This window comes from Notolepis coatsorum (assembly GCF_963971535.1).
Source record: "Notolepis coatsorum genome assembly, chromosome: 16".
Taxonomy (NCBI): domain Eukaryota; kingdom Metazoa; phylum Chordata; class Actinopteri; order Aulopiformes; family Paralepididae; genus Notolepis; species Notolepis coatsorum.
Window position 1 is genome coordinate 89,086,363 of NC_140180.1, and position 17,017 is coordinate 89,103,379.

Sequence of the window (17,017 nt, forward strand, 5' to 3'; positions counted from 1 at the left end):
GGCTTTTCTGTGTAGAGTTTGCATGTTCTCCCCGTGCTGGCAAGGGTTTCCCCTGCCAATAAGATAAACCCAATGGAAAAACATGTACAACAGATTGCTAACGCTGTCGCGTCCCTGACGAAGACGGACAGGAGCACTTGGATTGGTCCCCAGGCGCGGCCCGTGTCTGCTCCCGGCTGCCCTTGGGTGTGCAGGGATATTTCATCTGCGACCCAATGCATGCGTGTGTGTTCCTGTGTGTCACCGATCTCGCATGTGTGTGTTAATCTGTATGACAAATAATTACATCTTCTACTGTATATAAATATTTTTTATAAATCCCCCCCCCTCCCAACAAACACAACATTGACAACAACAATAATGACAAGACAACAAAAACAGACCCAAAACCCAACAAAAAAACGAATTCAAAATATACCTAGACCCCCCCCCCCCCTCACTATTCTATCACCTAACTCCCTCTATCAACCATGCCCCCCCCCCTTCTAATCCATATCGTTAGCCTCATACGACAACCGCCCAAGTCACCCACCAAGACCGCTGGAAAAGAGCCTCGGAAGTCAGTCACAAGTCTTATACAACGGCATGCAAATTTCTCGATTCTGATTGGCTGAAACAGTCATTTTACACGTGTTTATTCTTCACAATTGCACGCTGCTGGCCCAGGACCCGCCCACAACCGAATCACATCACATCACTCCGCCGGATCACAAGATGCCGGACAATAATTTAACAAATGGATATGTTGATAACGACTAAATATCAAGCGATTCTGTCACAGCGAATGTCTTAGTGCTTTAAACAATGTTGGATGATGTAATTGATGGGTCTTGAATCATTCTGTAACAAAAGAAAAATCGCGGATTGATTGATTGATTTTCAATTTTCTTTTCTTTTTCCTTTCGACTGTCAGCGCTCGCTCTAGTCTCCACCCACCGTCCGCCACCCCCCCCCCCCCCCCCCCCACGCACACACACTCTGCCTGCAACGCGGGGGATAGTCAGACTGAGAGAGAGCTGGGTGCTGCGCTGTTCTAAGTGAGCATGGCCTATTGAGTTGATTGATTGATTGATTGCTAATTTTATTACTGTACGCTTGGTTTCCAACTGGTTAAGTTTAGGCCCTCTACAGTAGGTTTAAAAAAATAAATAAAAAAATAAGGCGAAGAAAACTTTTTTTTCCTATAGGGCAAAGAAAACTTTATTTTGTTTTACCTACTTTCTATAGAAGCATCTAAGAATGAAGTTCTATAGAAAGTAGGTCTGCATCCCCTTAACAATTGTGTGTATTGAGCCGTACTGTATTGTACCCATTCTGCATCTGGTAATAAAATGTTCAATCAATCATTCCAATAATACACAGTTGGATGTGTTAGTTGGTTGGATGCACTTCAAGCTGCTTCCACATGAGGCAACTTCTCTCAATCATTCCAATAATACACAGTTGGATGTGTTAGTTGGTTGGATGCACTTCAAGCTGCTTCCACATGGAGGCAACTTGTCTTTTTTGTAGTTGTGGGAACTACTTTGTCTGGCGGATGGTTTTTTCAATAAATCTTCGATTAATGTGTTTATTGTATAGCAATAAGGTTGGATGAATATGGCAGTTGTATAAAAGCATTACACCACTTGCAGTCATGATTTGTGAACAATAAACCATGCCTAGGGGGGTCCAACGACCACCCCTAGGCATGGTTTATTGTTCACAAACCACTCCTGCGCGTGATGTAATGCTTAAATACGAGTGAGTTAGGCAGATGGGGATTTTTTTACGTAAGTGTTCTGACTGGCAGAGGACATAGGCACTAAGCCGGGGCGATGAAGCAGTGTGAGGAGAGTACAGTTAGGCAGAAATCTCAATTTGGCAACAAAAAAACACCTAGGTATGAGGCCAATGACATAATGATCCGCCAACCATAAGGGTTGGCTTCACATACCACCTCCCACTGGAGTCATAGGTTCCTAAGGCTATCCCATCCTTGCTCCCCCCTCTATAAGTAATGCAGTGCATTCCCCAGTACATTCTCTGGTGTATATTGTATATTTGTATAGTGTTGGGACTTTACATTTCATTGTAATGTACATGTACTTTATATGTGACAAATAAAAGCAATTTGAAACTTGAACTTCGGGCTGCCACACGCTTCTATGTGGAAGGAAGGACAAAAAGAAGCCTTACAACAGTTCAGTGTTTATTTCTAGTCCTGTAATGCTCACTACAAATTGTAAATTGTATTTTAACTAGTCTGTTTTTAAAGCCTTGATTTAGTTCACGAGTGCTACAGCGGATGGATCAGATAAAACATTTTAAGGAAAATATGCATTTCTTGCAATTTTTATTTTTAAATAAACCAACCTGGTGCCACATACCGTTATCTAATATAGTGCACTTGCCCAGGGTCAACACTGTGTCTGTGATTTTGCTTAATTGGGTAATGACGGTCATTTAAGTGTGGCCATCCTGATTCACTTGGCCTCTGGCAGTAGCTTGGTTCTCATCACTTGGTGTGTTGGGCTAATATGCTTTCTTATACATCACTTATTGTGTTCTCCAAATGCATGGCCCCTTTTTTATTTAGTTGTTCTTTACAAACTTGCTGAGCAACTGATGGCGACTGGAAGGTAATGGAAAGACTTCCTTCTAGATATTGAAGGTAAATTAATGATTCACTCTAACAGTTGTGCAGAGTATTTCAACATTTCATTTCAGCTGACCAAATTAAATCTCATTGAAATGTTGTTTCATGATTGCTGCATCACCTTCATATAAAAACGGAAAACTCTGCCTTCATAATATACATAAATCACATGAAGATAAATGATAAACACCACAATTCACTCAATGTAGACTGATGCAATTTATTAACATGCCATCTCCTAAAACAACACTATTTTACCTGACAAACTAAATTGAGAATGTTGACGCCCTATCTGCTCCCGGCTGCCCATGGGGGGAAGGACAACGGGATGGGAAAAGTGCAGAGAGACATTTCATCTGCGACTCAGTGCATGTGTGTGTGTTCCTGTGGGTCGCCCATCTCGCGTGTGTGTGTTAAAACTGCATGACAAATAAAGACTTCTAGTCTAACAATTATTATTTACAATAGAATCATTTTGTATTTAAAAGAAAACAAAAACATAAAAATTAGGCTACCTTTACAATATACTGTACAGTGGAGACTGGAATAAGTAAATTAACCAGTCCATCTCTGGATTAACATACCGGTAATCTTAAATCCCATACTTTGTGGAATCAATTTCACACACAATTTTATTTTTGTCTCCCTCATATCCCTCAAAAGTAACCCTCTGATTGTAAGAAAGAAAAGATAGGCCAGGTACAAGATTTTCTCAATATACAAGATCAAAAGATAGGCCAGGTACAAGATCTTCTCAAGATACAAGAAGAAAATCAGATTGTTAATACAGCAGAACAGATTAATTATGTCTGTTGGCAATAAGACAGAATATGAAAACATTTGTTTTGTGAGAAATTAAACAGGGTGGCTTGGTTGTTAATCATTGTGTGATGTCAAAGTGGAAGGTGACAGGTTCAATCTCCGTTAAGAGTTTATTCCCGTCTTGAGCAAGGCACTAATGCCCTGCTCATCAGGTCCTCGTAAATTCTAACTTTGTTAATTTGGTGGCTGTCTTCATTCCGACCTGCAGCCTTCAGTCTCAAAGGTATGGAGAAACATTTGTACAATAAGTACGTAAATAATTTAGTTAAAACTAATAATAATCTTCTGATCACTGGCGGTAAGCATGGAGACACTCCCTTAACTCATTGAACGCCAAAAACGAGATTTCTCATTTACATTTTTTAAATTATTATTTTAAACAGTCAAGCAGACCTTGGCGTGTGTTCCTGGTACCTCTGAGTAAATTAGAATTGAAATGACGATCGAATCCTGATAGGTGGCAGTATCGCCTACCTTTTGAACTGGGCTAGTGGTTAACACTGTCGCCTCACAGCAAGAAGGTCCAGGGTTCGACTCCCGCTTGGGACCAGGTTACCGCGATACCAGGTACCCAGGTGGGGTATCTCCCAGGCCTTTCTGTGTAGAGTTTGCATGTTCTCCCCGTGCTCGCAAGCCCCCCCCCCCCCCCCCCCCGATAAGAGAAACCCAATGGGAAAACATGCACAACAGATCGCTGACGCTGTCGCGTCCCTGACGAAGACAGGCAGGAGCACTTGGATTGGTCCCCGGGCACGGTACCTCGCCGATGCCCTGTCTGCTCCCGGCTGCCCTTGGGGGGAAGGACGACTGGATGGGTCAAGCGCAGAGCTCAATCGCATCGGCGACCCTAAAAAAACAGTGCATGTGTGTGCCGCCCATCGCTGCATGTCGTTGCATGCCGAATAAAGACTTCTGAGTTCTGAGTTAAGTCCTGCATTAGTTTAGAGTGGGGGGCTCTCATGCCGGAGTTGAGAGCACTCGAGAGGGAGCAGCAGTGAGTAGGATAGGTACCAATGGCGATCGCAAAGTTTTGGAGATTATGATGAAGAGGACAAAACGATCACACTTATGGATGATAACGTGCGTTTTCACCAGACTACATTGGACTCAGTACTTCTGGGAAATCATAAAAATACTATAGTCAAACCGGCCGAGGAGGTAACTATTCTGTTCAATGCTCCGTGGTATAGTCGGCGCCAGGAGAGCACTCCAGAGGCTTGAAAACTTTTTCGAGAGGGAGCAGCAGTGAGTAGGAGAGGTACCAATGGCGATCGCAAACTATTGGAGATTATAATGAAGAGGACAGAACGATCACACTTATGGATGATAAGGTGCTATGTTGGATTCTAGTATTTTTAAACAGGCTGTTTGGATGTAACATTACCTGGATGTAACGCTACCCTGGCGCCCAATGTGTTAATAATAAATAATATTATTATTTAACAGTTTTATACTACATTCTACCAAACATTTTTAGTTTCTGTTCGCTGGTTCTGGTTCTGCTTGCGGCTGAACCAGACTATAGTGGTGCTACCAGTCTAAGGGCATGACCTCACAACTCGGGTACCAACATAGGGAGGTGTAGTCTGACGTCACTTTGGACCGCCCGCGAGGTCCACCCGTATAGGGATTTATCATTGGGAAAATGGATTAGCGGCTATTGTAACAATTCTGCCTCATGAACATTGGAAAGCTTTCCATTTTTGCACAAAATGAGTTCCCTTCTATCACTAACATTATTGTTTAAGCATTTTTGGTTGAAATAAAATTACGCGATTTCTTTTTACAATTAATTGCGAATATTTTCATGTTGAGCTATAGATTGTGGATGAATACGCACAGAAAGGTACACCATGCAAATGTTCATGCTTTATTTGATTTAAACGAGACGATTTAGAAATGGGCAATGGGGAAATACGTTGCAATTTTGCGAGGTGGACCGGCCGGAAACAGCAATGACGTAACCACTACACCTCCCTGTTGTCTTGACTTTCCAGGGATGTGATCAGGACAAAACCAAAAGCAAAAGACAATGGAGAGTCAAGTAGAAAAAAAGGCTCCATTAGAAATGAATGAGACTATTGTGAGAGTTGTGTCCAAAAACTCTGAAAAAACTGAACAGAACATCCCAGCTAATGAGTAGCTATGACTACCCCAGTCTGGCCCTGCAATGGAAATCAGTAATTTCAGTTCAATCCTTTTATTGTAACACATACAGGTGTCAGGGTGCAGCTCCAGCCACTTCACCAGCTTGCTCCTGGAAAAGACAAGACAAAAAGTAACAAGAGTTTATTACTAGTTCTGTCAGGCGATTACAAAAATTAATCTAATTAATTACAGGATTTGTAATAAATTAATCACATTTTAATCACATAACCATTTTATGCCTGATATTTCATATTCTATAATCATATTTCAAATTGCATGTGTCCGGATGGCAGAATTCAGTACTGTATCTACAAAACCTTCTGTTTAATCATCTTCCATTTATTAATTTGCTTAGATTTTTCAGGTCTGGTCAATTTTAGCATGGTGTTATTCACAGTCAAAGATAACTTTTTTTTATTGATATTCTCATTTGGTTCATTACAATTTACTCAAGCCTAGTAACAGACAGTGTTTCTGACACTGGGAATACATTCCCTGAGAATCTCTGAGATCCATAGATGTCCCTAGAATCAGATACCAAGAACATGCAAATGGACCATGTAAATGTGTATTCTACGTTCTTATGGAATGAATGAGATAAAAAAAAAAAAATAATAAAAAATAAAATAAAAAAAACGTTTAAATAAATTTTGAGTTAATTGTCATAACGCGATAATTTACTGTGTAATCAATTAATGCGATAAACTGACAGCCCTATTTATTACATGTGGTACCAGTGTTGTAGTACTCGTATTTGTAGTACTGATTTTCAGGACTCGTGACTCGACTTGGACTCGAGCATTGACTGCATTCGGACTCGGAAGGTGCAGACGAGGACTCAGACCTGTTAATTGATAAGTTATTTATTTTTGATTCTTTTTGTAATACGCTCTAATCATTTGGCATAAGATATTGATGTAGTGCATTTGTTTGGCTATTGTGTCACAAAGTAAATAAACTCCCTTTGAAATGGTGACCGCTGTGTCATTTATGTTTAATGTATGTATGTCAGCTCTTTGACTGCCAGAGTGGAGTGGACTCAACTTTCGATGACTTGGACTCGGACTAGGGTAATGGGGACTCGACTCGGGCTCTTCTTTGGTGACTCGGACTCGAACACTGAGGACTCGAGACTCGACCTTGAGATTTAGTGACTCGACTACAACACTGTGTGTTACAATGGATTGGGCATCTGACTGCCAATATGTCAATATGTGTCAGGACTCGGGACCCAAAATGGATCTCGGTCCCCTTTCTTTGGGATCCCCATACGCTATAGGGCTGAAGTAAAGTCCAAGACTAGGCCCAGTCGAATTCAGGTCGAGCATATAAAAATGTAAAACCTTAATGTCTTGTAAAGTCTTGAAGGAGGTGTAACAATTTTCCTAATTCACAATTTGATTCAACTTTCACAATCAGATATTTGATATATTCTTTTCTTCCTACGCCTCTTTCTCTCTCTGCAGGGACAATAACATAGATTACTACTGGAAATGCAATGCAAGTTGCATGGTGATGCTGCACTTGTTCCACCAGGGACCTGTGTTTTGAATAGAGGCTACGGTTGTCCTGCGTTCTATTAATTGATTAGTTAATAACATCACTAGCGGACTGACCATCGGGACCACCGGGAGTTTTCCCGGTGGCCTGGCAGACTGGCATGGCCTGGCTGCCCTGACAGACTGGCAAATGCTTTTTTTTTATTTTTAAATTTGTTTGTTTGTGCCTGCAGTCAGGCCACTGAACTCCGAAGCAGGCCAGGTCGGTATACATGTTTCTATTTGCGCTATAAGTTCAGGCAAGCAGGCAGGGATGCGTGATTTTTTTTCGTAGCCGCAGTTTGCGAAGACGCTCTCTGATTGGCTAGCCCGCGTACAGCGAAGACCCTCTCTGATTGGTTTAGCTCCGAAGAACTCTTCCGCCTTGTACATAATATTCTCTGCTTCGAAGTGGTTATGCTTTGGCCTCTGCCGAAACCCGGGAGATATGAACGTTTTGGATTGCTCTAGAATGGGTGAAGACGGACGTCGGACTAAAATTTAAAGAATGAGACGAAAGCGGGGCGCAATCAGAGGTGTTACTACACAAGTTTTGAATCAGATGGACATTGAAATTGACGTGGAAACTCCAGATGTTGATCACTTGAGCACTTTATTGGATGTACTGGAGAGTGGGAGTTAAAGAAGACAGTTTGTTGGAACCTGACCGGGAAATAGAACAGCTATAAGTCTGATGGATGATTTGGATGCTGATATTGAAGCGGAGATGGAAGGAGCGCGTCATTATGTTGAACTGACGGCAGCAGCGCGAGGGTGAGTGATACTATAATGAATCGATAGATCACAGAGAGCGCCAGTGAAGTAGAGAAATGTAATGTAACGTGCACCGGTAAACTTCTATAAAGGACACTTTCGTATTATAACCCGACATTTGGACAATCCATTATTTGGAAAGTAGTTATTCTATACAACTTGTATGGTCCGTTTTGTGACAGCGTCGCTGTCCATGGTGCTGTAATACTAGTGTATACAGCCTCTACAGTCTACAGTGCCACCACGTGATACAACGCAGCAAGATACAAAACACACCGGAGGGGGGGGTATGGGCCTGGCCTGCCTGAGTCAAATTCCCGGTAGGAATTATGGTCCCAGTCCGCGACTGAATAACATGTTAACATTAATACATTCTATTGATTAACATTCTATATTTAACACATTCTATTAATTAACATTCTATACATTAACACGTTCTATTGATTAACATTCTATATATGAACATGTTTTATTGATTAACATTCTATATATTAACACTTTCAGTGCCAACAACGAGATATCTCGTTTGTTCATGCCGACCGTTCAGTGCCAACGACGATAGATCTCATCAATCTAGCCTTACATTAGTGCTGCAAACTCTCTCTGAGCTACATTGGGAAAATACCGCCGCCTATCGTCTCTCCCTGTGGTACTGCACCCCTTTGGAATGGATTGAATGAAACGCATGGAGGGAAAAAATCCTGCTTCCTCATTTTACTTCTCAGGCAAGTCACCCGAGAGGATCGGATTCATTGCCGAGCCCCAGAACAGCGTGGAATACATATTTCCAGTACCCAGCGTTTGATCAATAAACGCGATCGATATTTGGAATGGCGATCAGGAATTGGAATAAACTTTTTGGAGAACATCTGATCTGAGGTAAGGAATCTATTTTACCAGTCTTAGGATAATCAGAGCTTTTTTCACAGAGATATCAACGTGTGCCCTACGTGTGTGTGTGTGTGTGCTGATCAGGAAATGAGATAATCAATTTTTCAGCCCGCTTCTATAGCGTGCATAAGTACACATATACTATTGATAATCTAGCGTTTATTTGAAAACTATTCATAAATAGGCCGAACAATGACGTTCTTTTTTTGTGTATTCCAGAATATTCCAGTAAAGGGCGATTATCACAGAATCTTTATATTTTCCTGCAACTTTCCAAAAACAAGCGTTTTTCAAAATGGTATAAAACGGAAATGAACCGATTAAAAAACAATCCGTTTCGACAATGTTGACTGCAAACAAGTCATTGATAAGCGACGGACAGATTAGACACAATTGGAGTTGCTAATAAACAATTTAAAACATTGTTACTCCATGAGTGGTTCTCACAGAGCGAGCCGTGTATTTCCGCCATTGGTGTCACCGCGCATGCGCACCAGGCATTTGGCTGCCTGGTCCAGGCATTACAGGCGGAAATACACGGCTCGCTCTGTGAGTACCAATCGTGGAGTAACAATGTTTTAAACTGTTTATTAGCAACTCCGAGCTTCCAGACCATACTGTAAAGATGTGTTAAACCCATATTGTACGCTGGGTATCTTTGAAATTCATATCTGATATATTTTTGACCCACCGCGAGCCCCCCGTCCACGCTTGGTACCTTATTATGACACTGGTTGCGGTCTACGTGAGAGTGACTGCGGTACAGCCCCAGGCTACACGCAGTCACGAAAGGGGCTACTTCTTACCTTAAACCACTGATCTATCAGAACACCTTCTTACCTTAAACCACTGATCTATCAGAACACCTTCTTACCTTAAACTTTTCACGGTGTGATCTGGTTCTACAGTGCATGGTGGCTTCTTCCTTCGTGACATAGATGACCTCACACAGGTTACAGAAATAGCCGGTGGCAGGTTTGATAAACTCAGTTCCTGTAGCAAAATAAAGTAACAATTACTTAAGTATGTACACACAGTATGGTATTGTGATATTCAAAATTATATTATATTGATACATAAAGGGACACTCCACCAAAAAAGATAAAGCACATTTATTATGGCCATAATCTCACACAGATTCCAAAACTGTACAATTAATTTGGTTTGAGAGTTATTGAGTTAAAAGATATGTGATGTCATCATGATGTAATTTATTCCAGGAAGTAATAAATACAGCTCAGTGAAATTAGGAACATTTTAAATATCAAGGCTGTGAGTGATTGACAGTTCCTAGAAAGGTATATGCAAATTACTTGCTATATTTTATGGACGCCACGGTGAGGACATTTTCCCACCAATTAAAAACAACACTGGTGTTACTGGGTGACACCGGACATTTTACAAGATGACGCTCAATATCTGTAGAGTGCTTACTTTGATCTTCAACATTATGTGGCTACATTGATCCGCTGTGTCGGTCCAGGCGTCTACGTCTGTTTTTAATCAATTTCCAATGAATATGGGTTTTATTTCAATATATATATAAAGCATACACTGGTGGGGTGGTGGGCAAGTAATGTACTCTTGAACACCGGTAACACCGACTCCCGCAGCAAGCCTACTATACATCATAATGACATCACACATCTGAACTCTACTCAATAACTAAAAAAACCAATTCATTTGTACAAAATTATTTATAATTTGGGGATATGTGTGAGATGATTAATCAGCTTAATTTTTTCATGGAGTATTGCTTTAACAGCTGGTAGGGTGGTACTCTTCACATGCCATTTCAAAGCTGTTCTTTCAAAATGTTCAGTTGCTATTGCATGCACTTATCTGTGTTTCATTACGCTTGTGAGTGCATGCTTTACCAACTGTTTTGCCTGTTTTATTGCAACACTACTATCACCAACATCTAAGAAGGGAGATCCCCCCTTGAATGGCCCTTCTAAAGTTTCTCTCCTCCACATTGCCTGTGGTGCATTTTTTCCTATTGCTAGGTTTTAGTGAGTTTTTTCTTACCTTCGCATGGGGTATGTCTGCCTGGGAGTGTTGCATTTATTTATTTAAAATTGTTTGGACTTTATGGTGTTTTTGTTTTGTTCTTGATTTATTGTGATGTTTCTTCTTGACTTGTTTAAAGAAGACGTGTCCGGCCCATGGGGACATTAACATGTGTTGTCGGGCCTTACAAATAAATTTGATTTGATTTGATTCTGTTATGGAAGAACATCCGACTGCTTGAAAGTATGAAAGGCCTGAAATTTCATCTAGTAATTAATTTAATCACGGCTTCTTAAATTTCAATTGCCTTGTGTAAACTGACAACAATCTTGTACTTGACAGTCTGTTTAACAGTTAGCAATATGACTGGCCGAAAGGCATTTCATCTGTGACGTTTTGTCATAACCACTCTATCAATATCATTATTACTATTTTGTCAGAGCATCACTGTCATTAAGTACCTTATTTGTTTCAAAGTTAATGTGCTTGGTTAAATAAAGTAAAACATAATTTTAATTAAATTAAATTAAATTAAATCATCTCATTAAGTGCAGTATCTTACCAACTGGATCACTGAGCTCATCTAGATCCATACTGGATTCTGCTCCATGAACATCCATCTCTGGTTTTGGTTCGTTCTGCTCTGGTCTGGTGTTCTCCGCTGTGGGTTCACACTGCTGCTGTGAGCTGGACTCAACTGCCATTTCTGCTGAGTATGATCCACAGTTTTGAGTAGAAGTTGAATAAACACAGTATGGCAATGACCAATCATTTGCAAAATATGAATTATTAATATATTGTATCATAACGGATATCATAACAAAATTATAACAATTACTTTCAGCTTACGTTAGATAACCATTTATGAATTCGTTTTTATTATTTAGGTTAAAACATTTGAAATACTACAGTGCATTAAGTATTGGTTAATAATTAACAATTCCTTTTTAAAGCATTAATAAACATTATTTAGTAGTCTATTATAAAGTTGCAACTATATACTCAGTATATAGAAGAAAAACTTTGCGTGAAGAGTTTTAGCAAATAGCTCCCGAACATATCGAAGACACGTATATATATTGTGAAATAAAAGTGTTCCATTATTACATGGCAAAAAAAACATTCATCAGGGTCATATAATACTGCAGGTAAGACACCTTTAAAAACTCAATGAAGGTTCACATTGAGTGAGTTAATTAGTAAGTACCCGGTAAGTTAATTAGGTGGTAAGTTATGAAGCTAGACTATTAACAACCTAATATTGGACAGAAGACTGTCCTAGCCTGTACATGAATATATTTATAAATTAGTCTTATTACATTAAATTAGTATACATGTGTCTTATTAACTCATTCAGCGCCGGAGCTATATGCTTGATATAAGTCTAGATGGCCACCGCTTTAATCAATGGGAGGAATGGGAGATTTATATCTTAAAATATATCTTAAATTATGGCTATGGGTCTAATACACTAGTCGATTATCAGTGAGTTGCTTGCAGTCAACATGTACAAAACGGATAGTTTTTACATCTGTACATTTGCGTTTTATACCGTTTTGAATAAGAGTATAGTTTTGGTGATTTAAGTAATTCCAGAGAAAGGCGCGATAATAGCCCTTTAGTGGAATACACAAAGCACGTTGTAATTTTTCGGCTGATTATCGAATCTTCCTGAAATCAACGCTAGATCATAATTATTATCCTTCCTCGTGCATGTATGCAATGTTGTTTAGACCGGAGCGCCGCTCCCCCCCCTCCTCCCACCCAACGGAAAACAGCCAAACATACACACACAGATATAGCGTCGATCAGGGTAGAAATACATATCAGATCAACGATAACATTTATATATGATGTTCTTACCTTGTATCTGATGTAATGCAAAAGAGATAATCCAATTATCTGATCGCCATTTGAAGTACTGGGCGCGGAGGTCCGTGCCACGTTCAATGGCATTGCATATGGGGGGGGGGGGCAGCCTCGCAGATCTATCGTTGAAATCAGGTTACCTCGCCTGATTATTTTTAAACCACGCCCGCACGGCTTGGATCGTCTCAGAAAAAAACGATACCATTCCCAGTGGAGTGCAATACCAGCCGGAAGGCATAGGGGGCGGTATTTGCCCTTTTGCGAGCTCAGACCCATTCCCAACGATAACATCAGGCTGGATGGATGAAAATGAATGGATATCGCTAATAAAAGAAATAACGATTAAAACCCGACTATACTCGTGATTGGCGCTCAAGCGATGGCGAGTTAACCCGACTATCATCGGGTCTGGTGTCCAATGAGTTAAAGGCTTTTAATCAGTTCACAAGATACAAAGTGTCTTGATTATTTTTGGAAGCTAGTATTCTGCTAGTTACTTGTCAAGTTAATACATTTTTCTGTATACTGAATATCCAAATGTATAACCCACCAAAATAATGTTTATTAATGCTTTAAAATTTAGCTTTTACCTAGATATCATTATAACATTATATAGGCCTATATAATTTACTAACCATTGGTAAATGGTTAAAAACAAAAACAAATCAGGGGGGGCGGAGCTGAGCGATCATGGAGTAGACGTGTTTCACATGAGCTCCCTTCTACCGTGCTGAATATACGTTTCTCCCCATTAGTCTTTATTTTATTTTTATTTGTTTTTTATCTGTTTGCTAGGTCGTCGTGTTTAGTATACTGTCATCGACTTTTTTCGACTTTCTGCGATGACGGGGGTGGAAACCAGAGCCATGAGCGCCCCAACCAGCAAACCACCACCACCGGGCCTGGCCGCATCGTCGCCCGGTGTCGGGGAGATAAGCGAAGCTGTGCTCTTGGTCATGACCAAGCTACACGCAGACTCTGAGGCACGCGTCGCTGAAGCACAGAAGAAAGTGTTGGCGGATTTTTGTGTCAACCTCCATCGTGAGATATCAGAAGAAATACGGCTGGCGGTAGTCCCGCTGACAGACAAGATGGAGTCGATGCACGCTGCCTCCTCGGCTAATGCTAACGAACTAGCCATGCTAACGACGGAGGTATCATTACAGTGCGAGAAGATGGCGGGTCTCGAATCCGCCCTGCTGGCTAGGCAGGCTGAAGTCAACAAACTACAGTCGGCAATGGAGGAGATGCAGTCCCGGGATAGACGCCACAACGTCAGGATTGTTGGAGTACCGGAGGCCAGCGGTGAAGGCCGTCTCTCTGAGACCATGCCCAAACTGCTGCAGAAAATACTAGGGACGGACGTCCTCCCTTCGCCTCCTGTCTGTGAGTCGGCCTACAGGGCGGGCAGGTTTTCTCCCGGCGTGAACAAAGAGCCGAGGCCCATCATAGTCAAGCTGAACAGGCTTCAGCAGAGAGAACTCATCATGCGGTCGGCTCGTACCAGAAGGGGTAATCTGAGGCTTGGCGATCACAAAGTGGCCATTTTCGAAGACTTTACGCCGGAGGTTCAAGCACAGAGAGGCGAATACAAGGTGGTCCTGTCTAAGCTATGGAAACTAGGCCTGAGGCCCACGTTATTCGCTCCCGCGAAATTATCTGTGTTGGAGAAGGTCGATGGTCAGCGTTCATTTTGGTCGTTGGCTAAAGCGAAGGAATATCTCGCGGGGATACCCGAGACTGTTGCTTGATATCTATGTCGGGTGAGTGACTTGGCGGTGTGGGCCTATATACATTGATTAGGCCGACTATTCACAAATACTTGCTGTCATGCCCAGACATGCTAACTGCCCACTGCCCATCCAACTAGCGGGGCTTCCCAATGACTTCTGTTACTTGCTAAAGCTGACCTCATGGTCGTACTTGTGTATCGCCTCTTTGGAAGCTAACGAGCTAGCTGAACAATGTACATAATAGGCTAACGTGCTATCCGGATTCATCACTAGCTTATGCGCTAGCCTCGGGCTAGCTAGCGGGCTTCGTCTATCGTCTGCGCTGAGACATTCGAGACCCGTTAATATTTACGCACTTTGGTTGTTGTTGCTGTTTAAGTGCAATCGGCTTGCACAATTCAACGGTGATGGGGACCTTAACTAACTTTTTGTATGCTGTTATTTTTATATCCAGGCTGTTTTGAGCTTTGGGCTCCGGTAGGAGAAGATCGGTTGAATATATATATAAACAAGATATGATAACAGGTTGTGTCAGGTATTGCTTTTTACCATCCCCAGGTTGATGAATGTGTTTATTTCTATTCTTACATAGGTTATGTCATTCCAGCCGTGGTGCCTGATCAGAGGGGAACTTACAGGTGTACACTTTGACCATAACCCCCTTTTCCCCTTCCTCTTATCATCGTTGTTTAAATTACATTTGTTTGCACAATTTACCTGGAACCCGATCCTACCTTAAACTATATGCTGGTATGCTCTAATTTAATTTTGTTTTGAATTTTCCTTTATCCATTGGTACTATTACATTGCGACGTTGATGCGCAGACTCGGAAATAGATGGTTGCAGGGTTGATGTTGAGTTGTTATAATAATGACTATTTTTTATTTTCTCCTTTTCCATTATAGTTATCTCATGTTAGGGCCAAGGCTCACGGTGGTTTTCGACCGATATCTTTATTGAAACAATGTATGATAACAGGTGGTGTCAGGTGTTGCCTATTACCATCCCAGGATTAATGAATGTGTTTAATTCTATTCTTACATAGGTTATGTCATTTCAGCCGTTGTGCCTGATCAGAGGGACTGCTTCAGGGGTGCACTTTAACCATAACCCCTTTTTTCCCTTTCTTATTATTGTCATTGTTTAATTGACATTGTTCACACAATTTTGCACAATTAACCTGTGACCCGATCCTGCCTTAGACTATCGGCTGGGATGCTTTAATTTAATTTTGTTTTGAATTTTCCTGTACCCATTTGGGCTATAACATTGCGACGTTGAAGCGCAGATTCGGAAATAGATGGTTGCAGGTTGATGTGGAGTTATTATTTAATAATGGCTATTTTTACCATTATGGTTGTCTCATGTTGGGGCCAAGGCTCAGGTGGTTTTCGACCGATATCTTTATTGAATTTTATTTTTATTATTATTTGTGTTTATTGGACTAGTGGGGGTTTACTCAGGGGTTTATCTAGAGGGGGGTTGGAGTGGGGAGCGTCTTATTGGATCCATGTCTCTAGTGGGAAGTGATAGGAAGATGACCATCCTCAGTGGATGGGGCATAGGGTGGGGATTGGAGAGTGGGTATAGGGGGGCTTATGATAGGACGGGTGGGTTAGGGTTTAGAGTAGAAGGAGGGGGGGTTGTAGCTGGGGTGGTATTTTTATGTGTTTTATGTACTGTTGTCTTATATGTGTGTAATTGTTCCTCCTCTGAACTCCTGGGATTGACCGTCTGGGCCCGCCTGGATCAGCGCCTCTGTACTCAGCCTGGCTGCACTGGTATGTTCTCTACGCATTTAGACAAGCTCGACCATGGCTAAATTGAATATTTTAATTTGGAACGCAGGAGGGCTTAACGCCCCACACAAGCGTGCCAGTGTCCTTTGGCTATTGAAGAGGAGAAATATTGACCTTGCTCTCCTTAGTGAGACGCATTTATTGGTAGGTGACGTGTCAAGACTGGCAAATCGGCAATATCACGTTATCTCCTCATCCTCAGCCGATGATAAAACGAAAGGAGTAGTCATAGTTACAAGACGTAACCTTGATATCAAAGTCTTGGATGTATGGTCGGACACGGAGGGAAGGATTACTATAGCAAAAGTTGAATTCTCGCATAGGAAGATGGCTATAATAGCATTGTATGCTCCTAACACATTTGATTCAGCGTTCTATAATACAATCACGAAGAATATGTTGGAACTTAATGGATACGCTCTCATTGTGGGTGGCGATTTTAATGCGTGCTGGGATGCGGAGATGGATAGGTCCGGGCCCTCTGAAACGAGCGACCAAAAATGGGCCTCTAAGGCCCTTAGGATGTGGGCCAAGGACACTGGGCTCACAGACCTTTGGCGCTTATCCAACCCCACCCTCAAAGATTACTCTCACCTGTCAGCCAGACACAAAAGCTTCTCTCGAATTGACTATGCATTTGCGTCCCCTAATATGTTTGATAGTTTCGATGTCTCATTGGTTCCCTTGGCTCTCTCAGACCACAAGGGGATTTTCCTTACGGCAACCTTTGGCAGGCTCTCCGCAAGAGCTCCCAGGTGGCGTTTTAATTCGACCTTGCTAAAGAACGATGACTT

At 41.5% G+C, this 17,017-nt stretch overlaps 1 protein-coding gene across 1 annotated transcript in view; it reads right to left on the reverse strand.

Annotated features, from left to right (window-relative positions):
* Positions 1 to 4,125: 4,125 nt before the first annotated feature.
* Positions 4,126 to 17,017, reverse strand: part of LOC311243128 (uncharacterized protein) — a 68,652-nt gene continuing 55,760 nt past the window's right edge. Inside the window, exons 19-21 of the mRNA XM_084332237.1 lie at positions 11,384 to 11,530; positions 9,686 to 9,804; positions 4,126 to 5,717 (exon numbers count right to left, since the gene is read on the reverse strand). Coding sequence (XP_084188363.1) covers positions 5,682 to 5,717; positions 9,686 to 9,804; positions 11,384 to 11,530 — 302 coding nt within the window. The 3' untranslated portion in view covers positions 4,126 to 5,681. The remainder of the gene's footprint in view (positions 5,718 to 9,685; positions 9,805 to 11,383; positions 11,531 to 17,017) is intronic.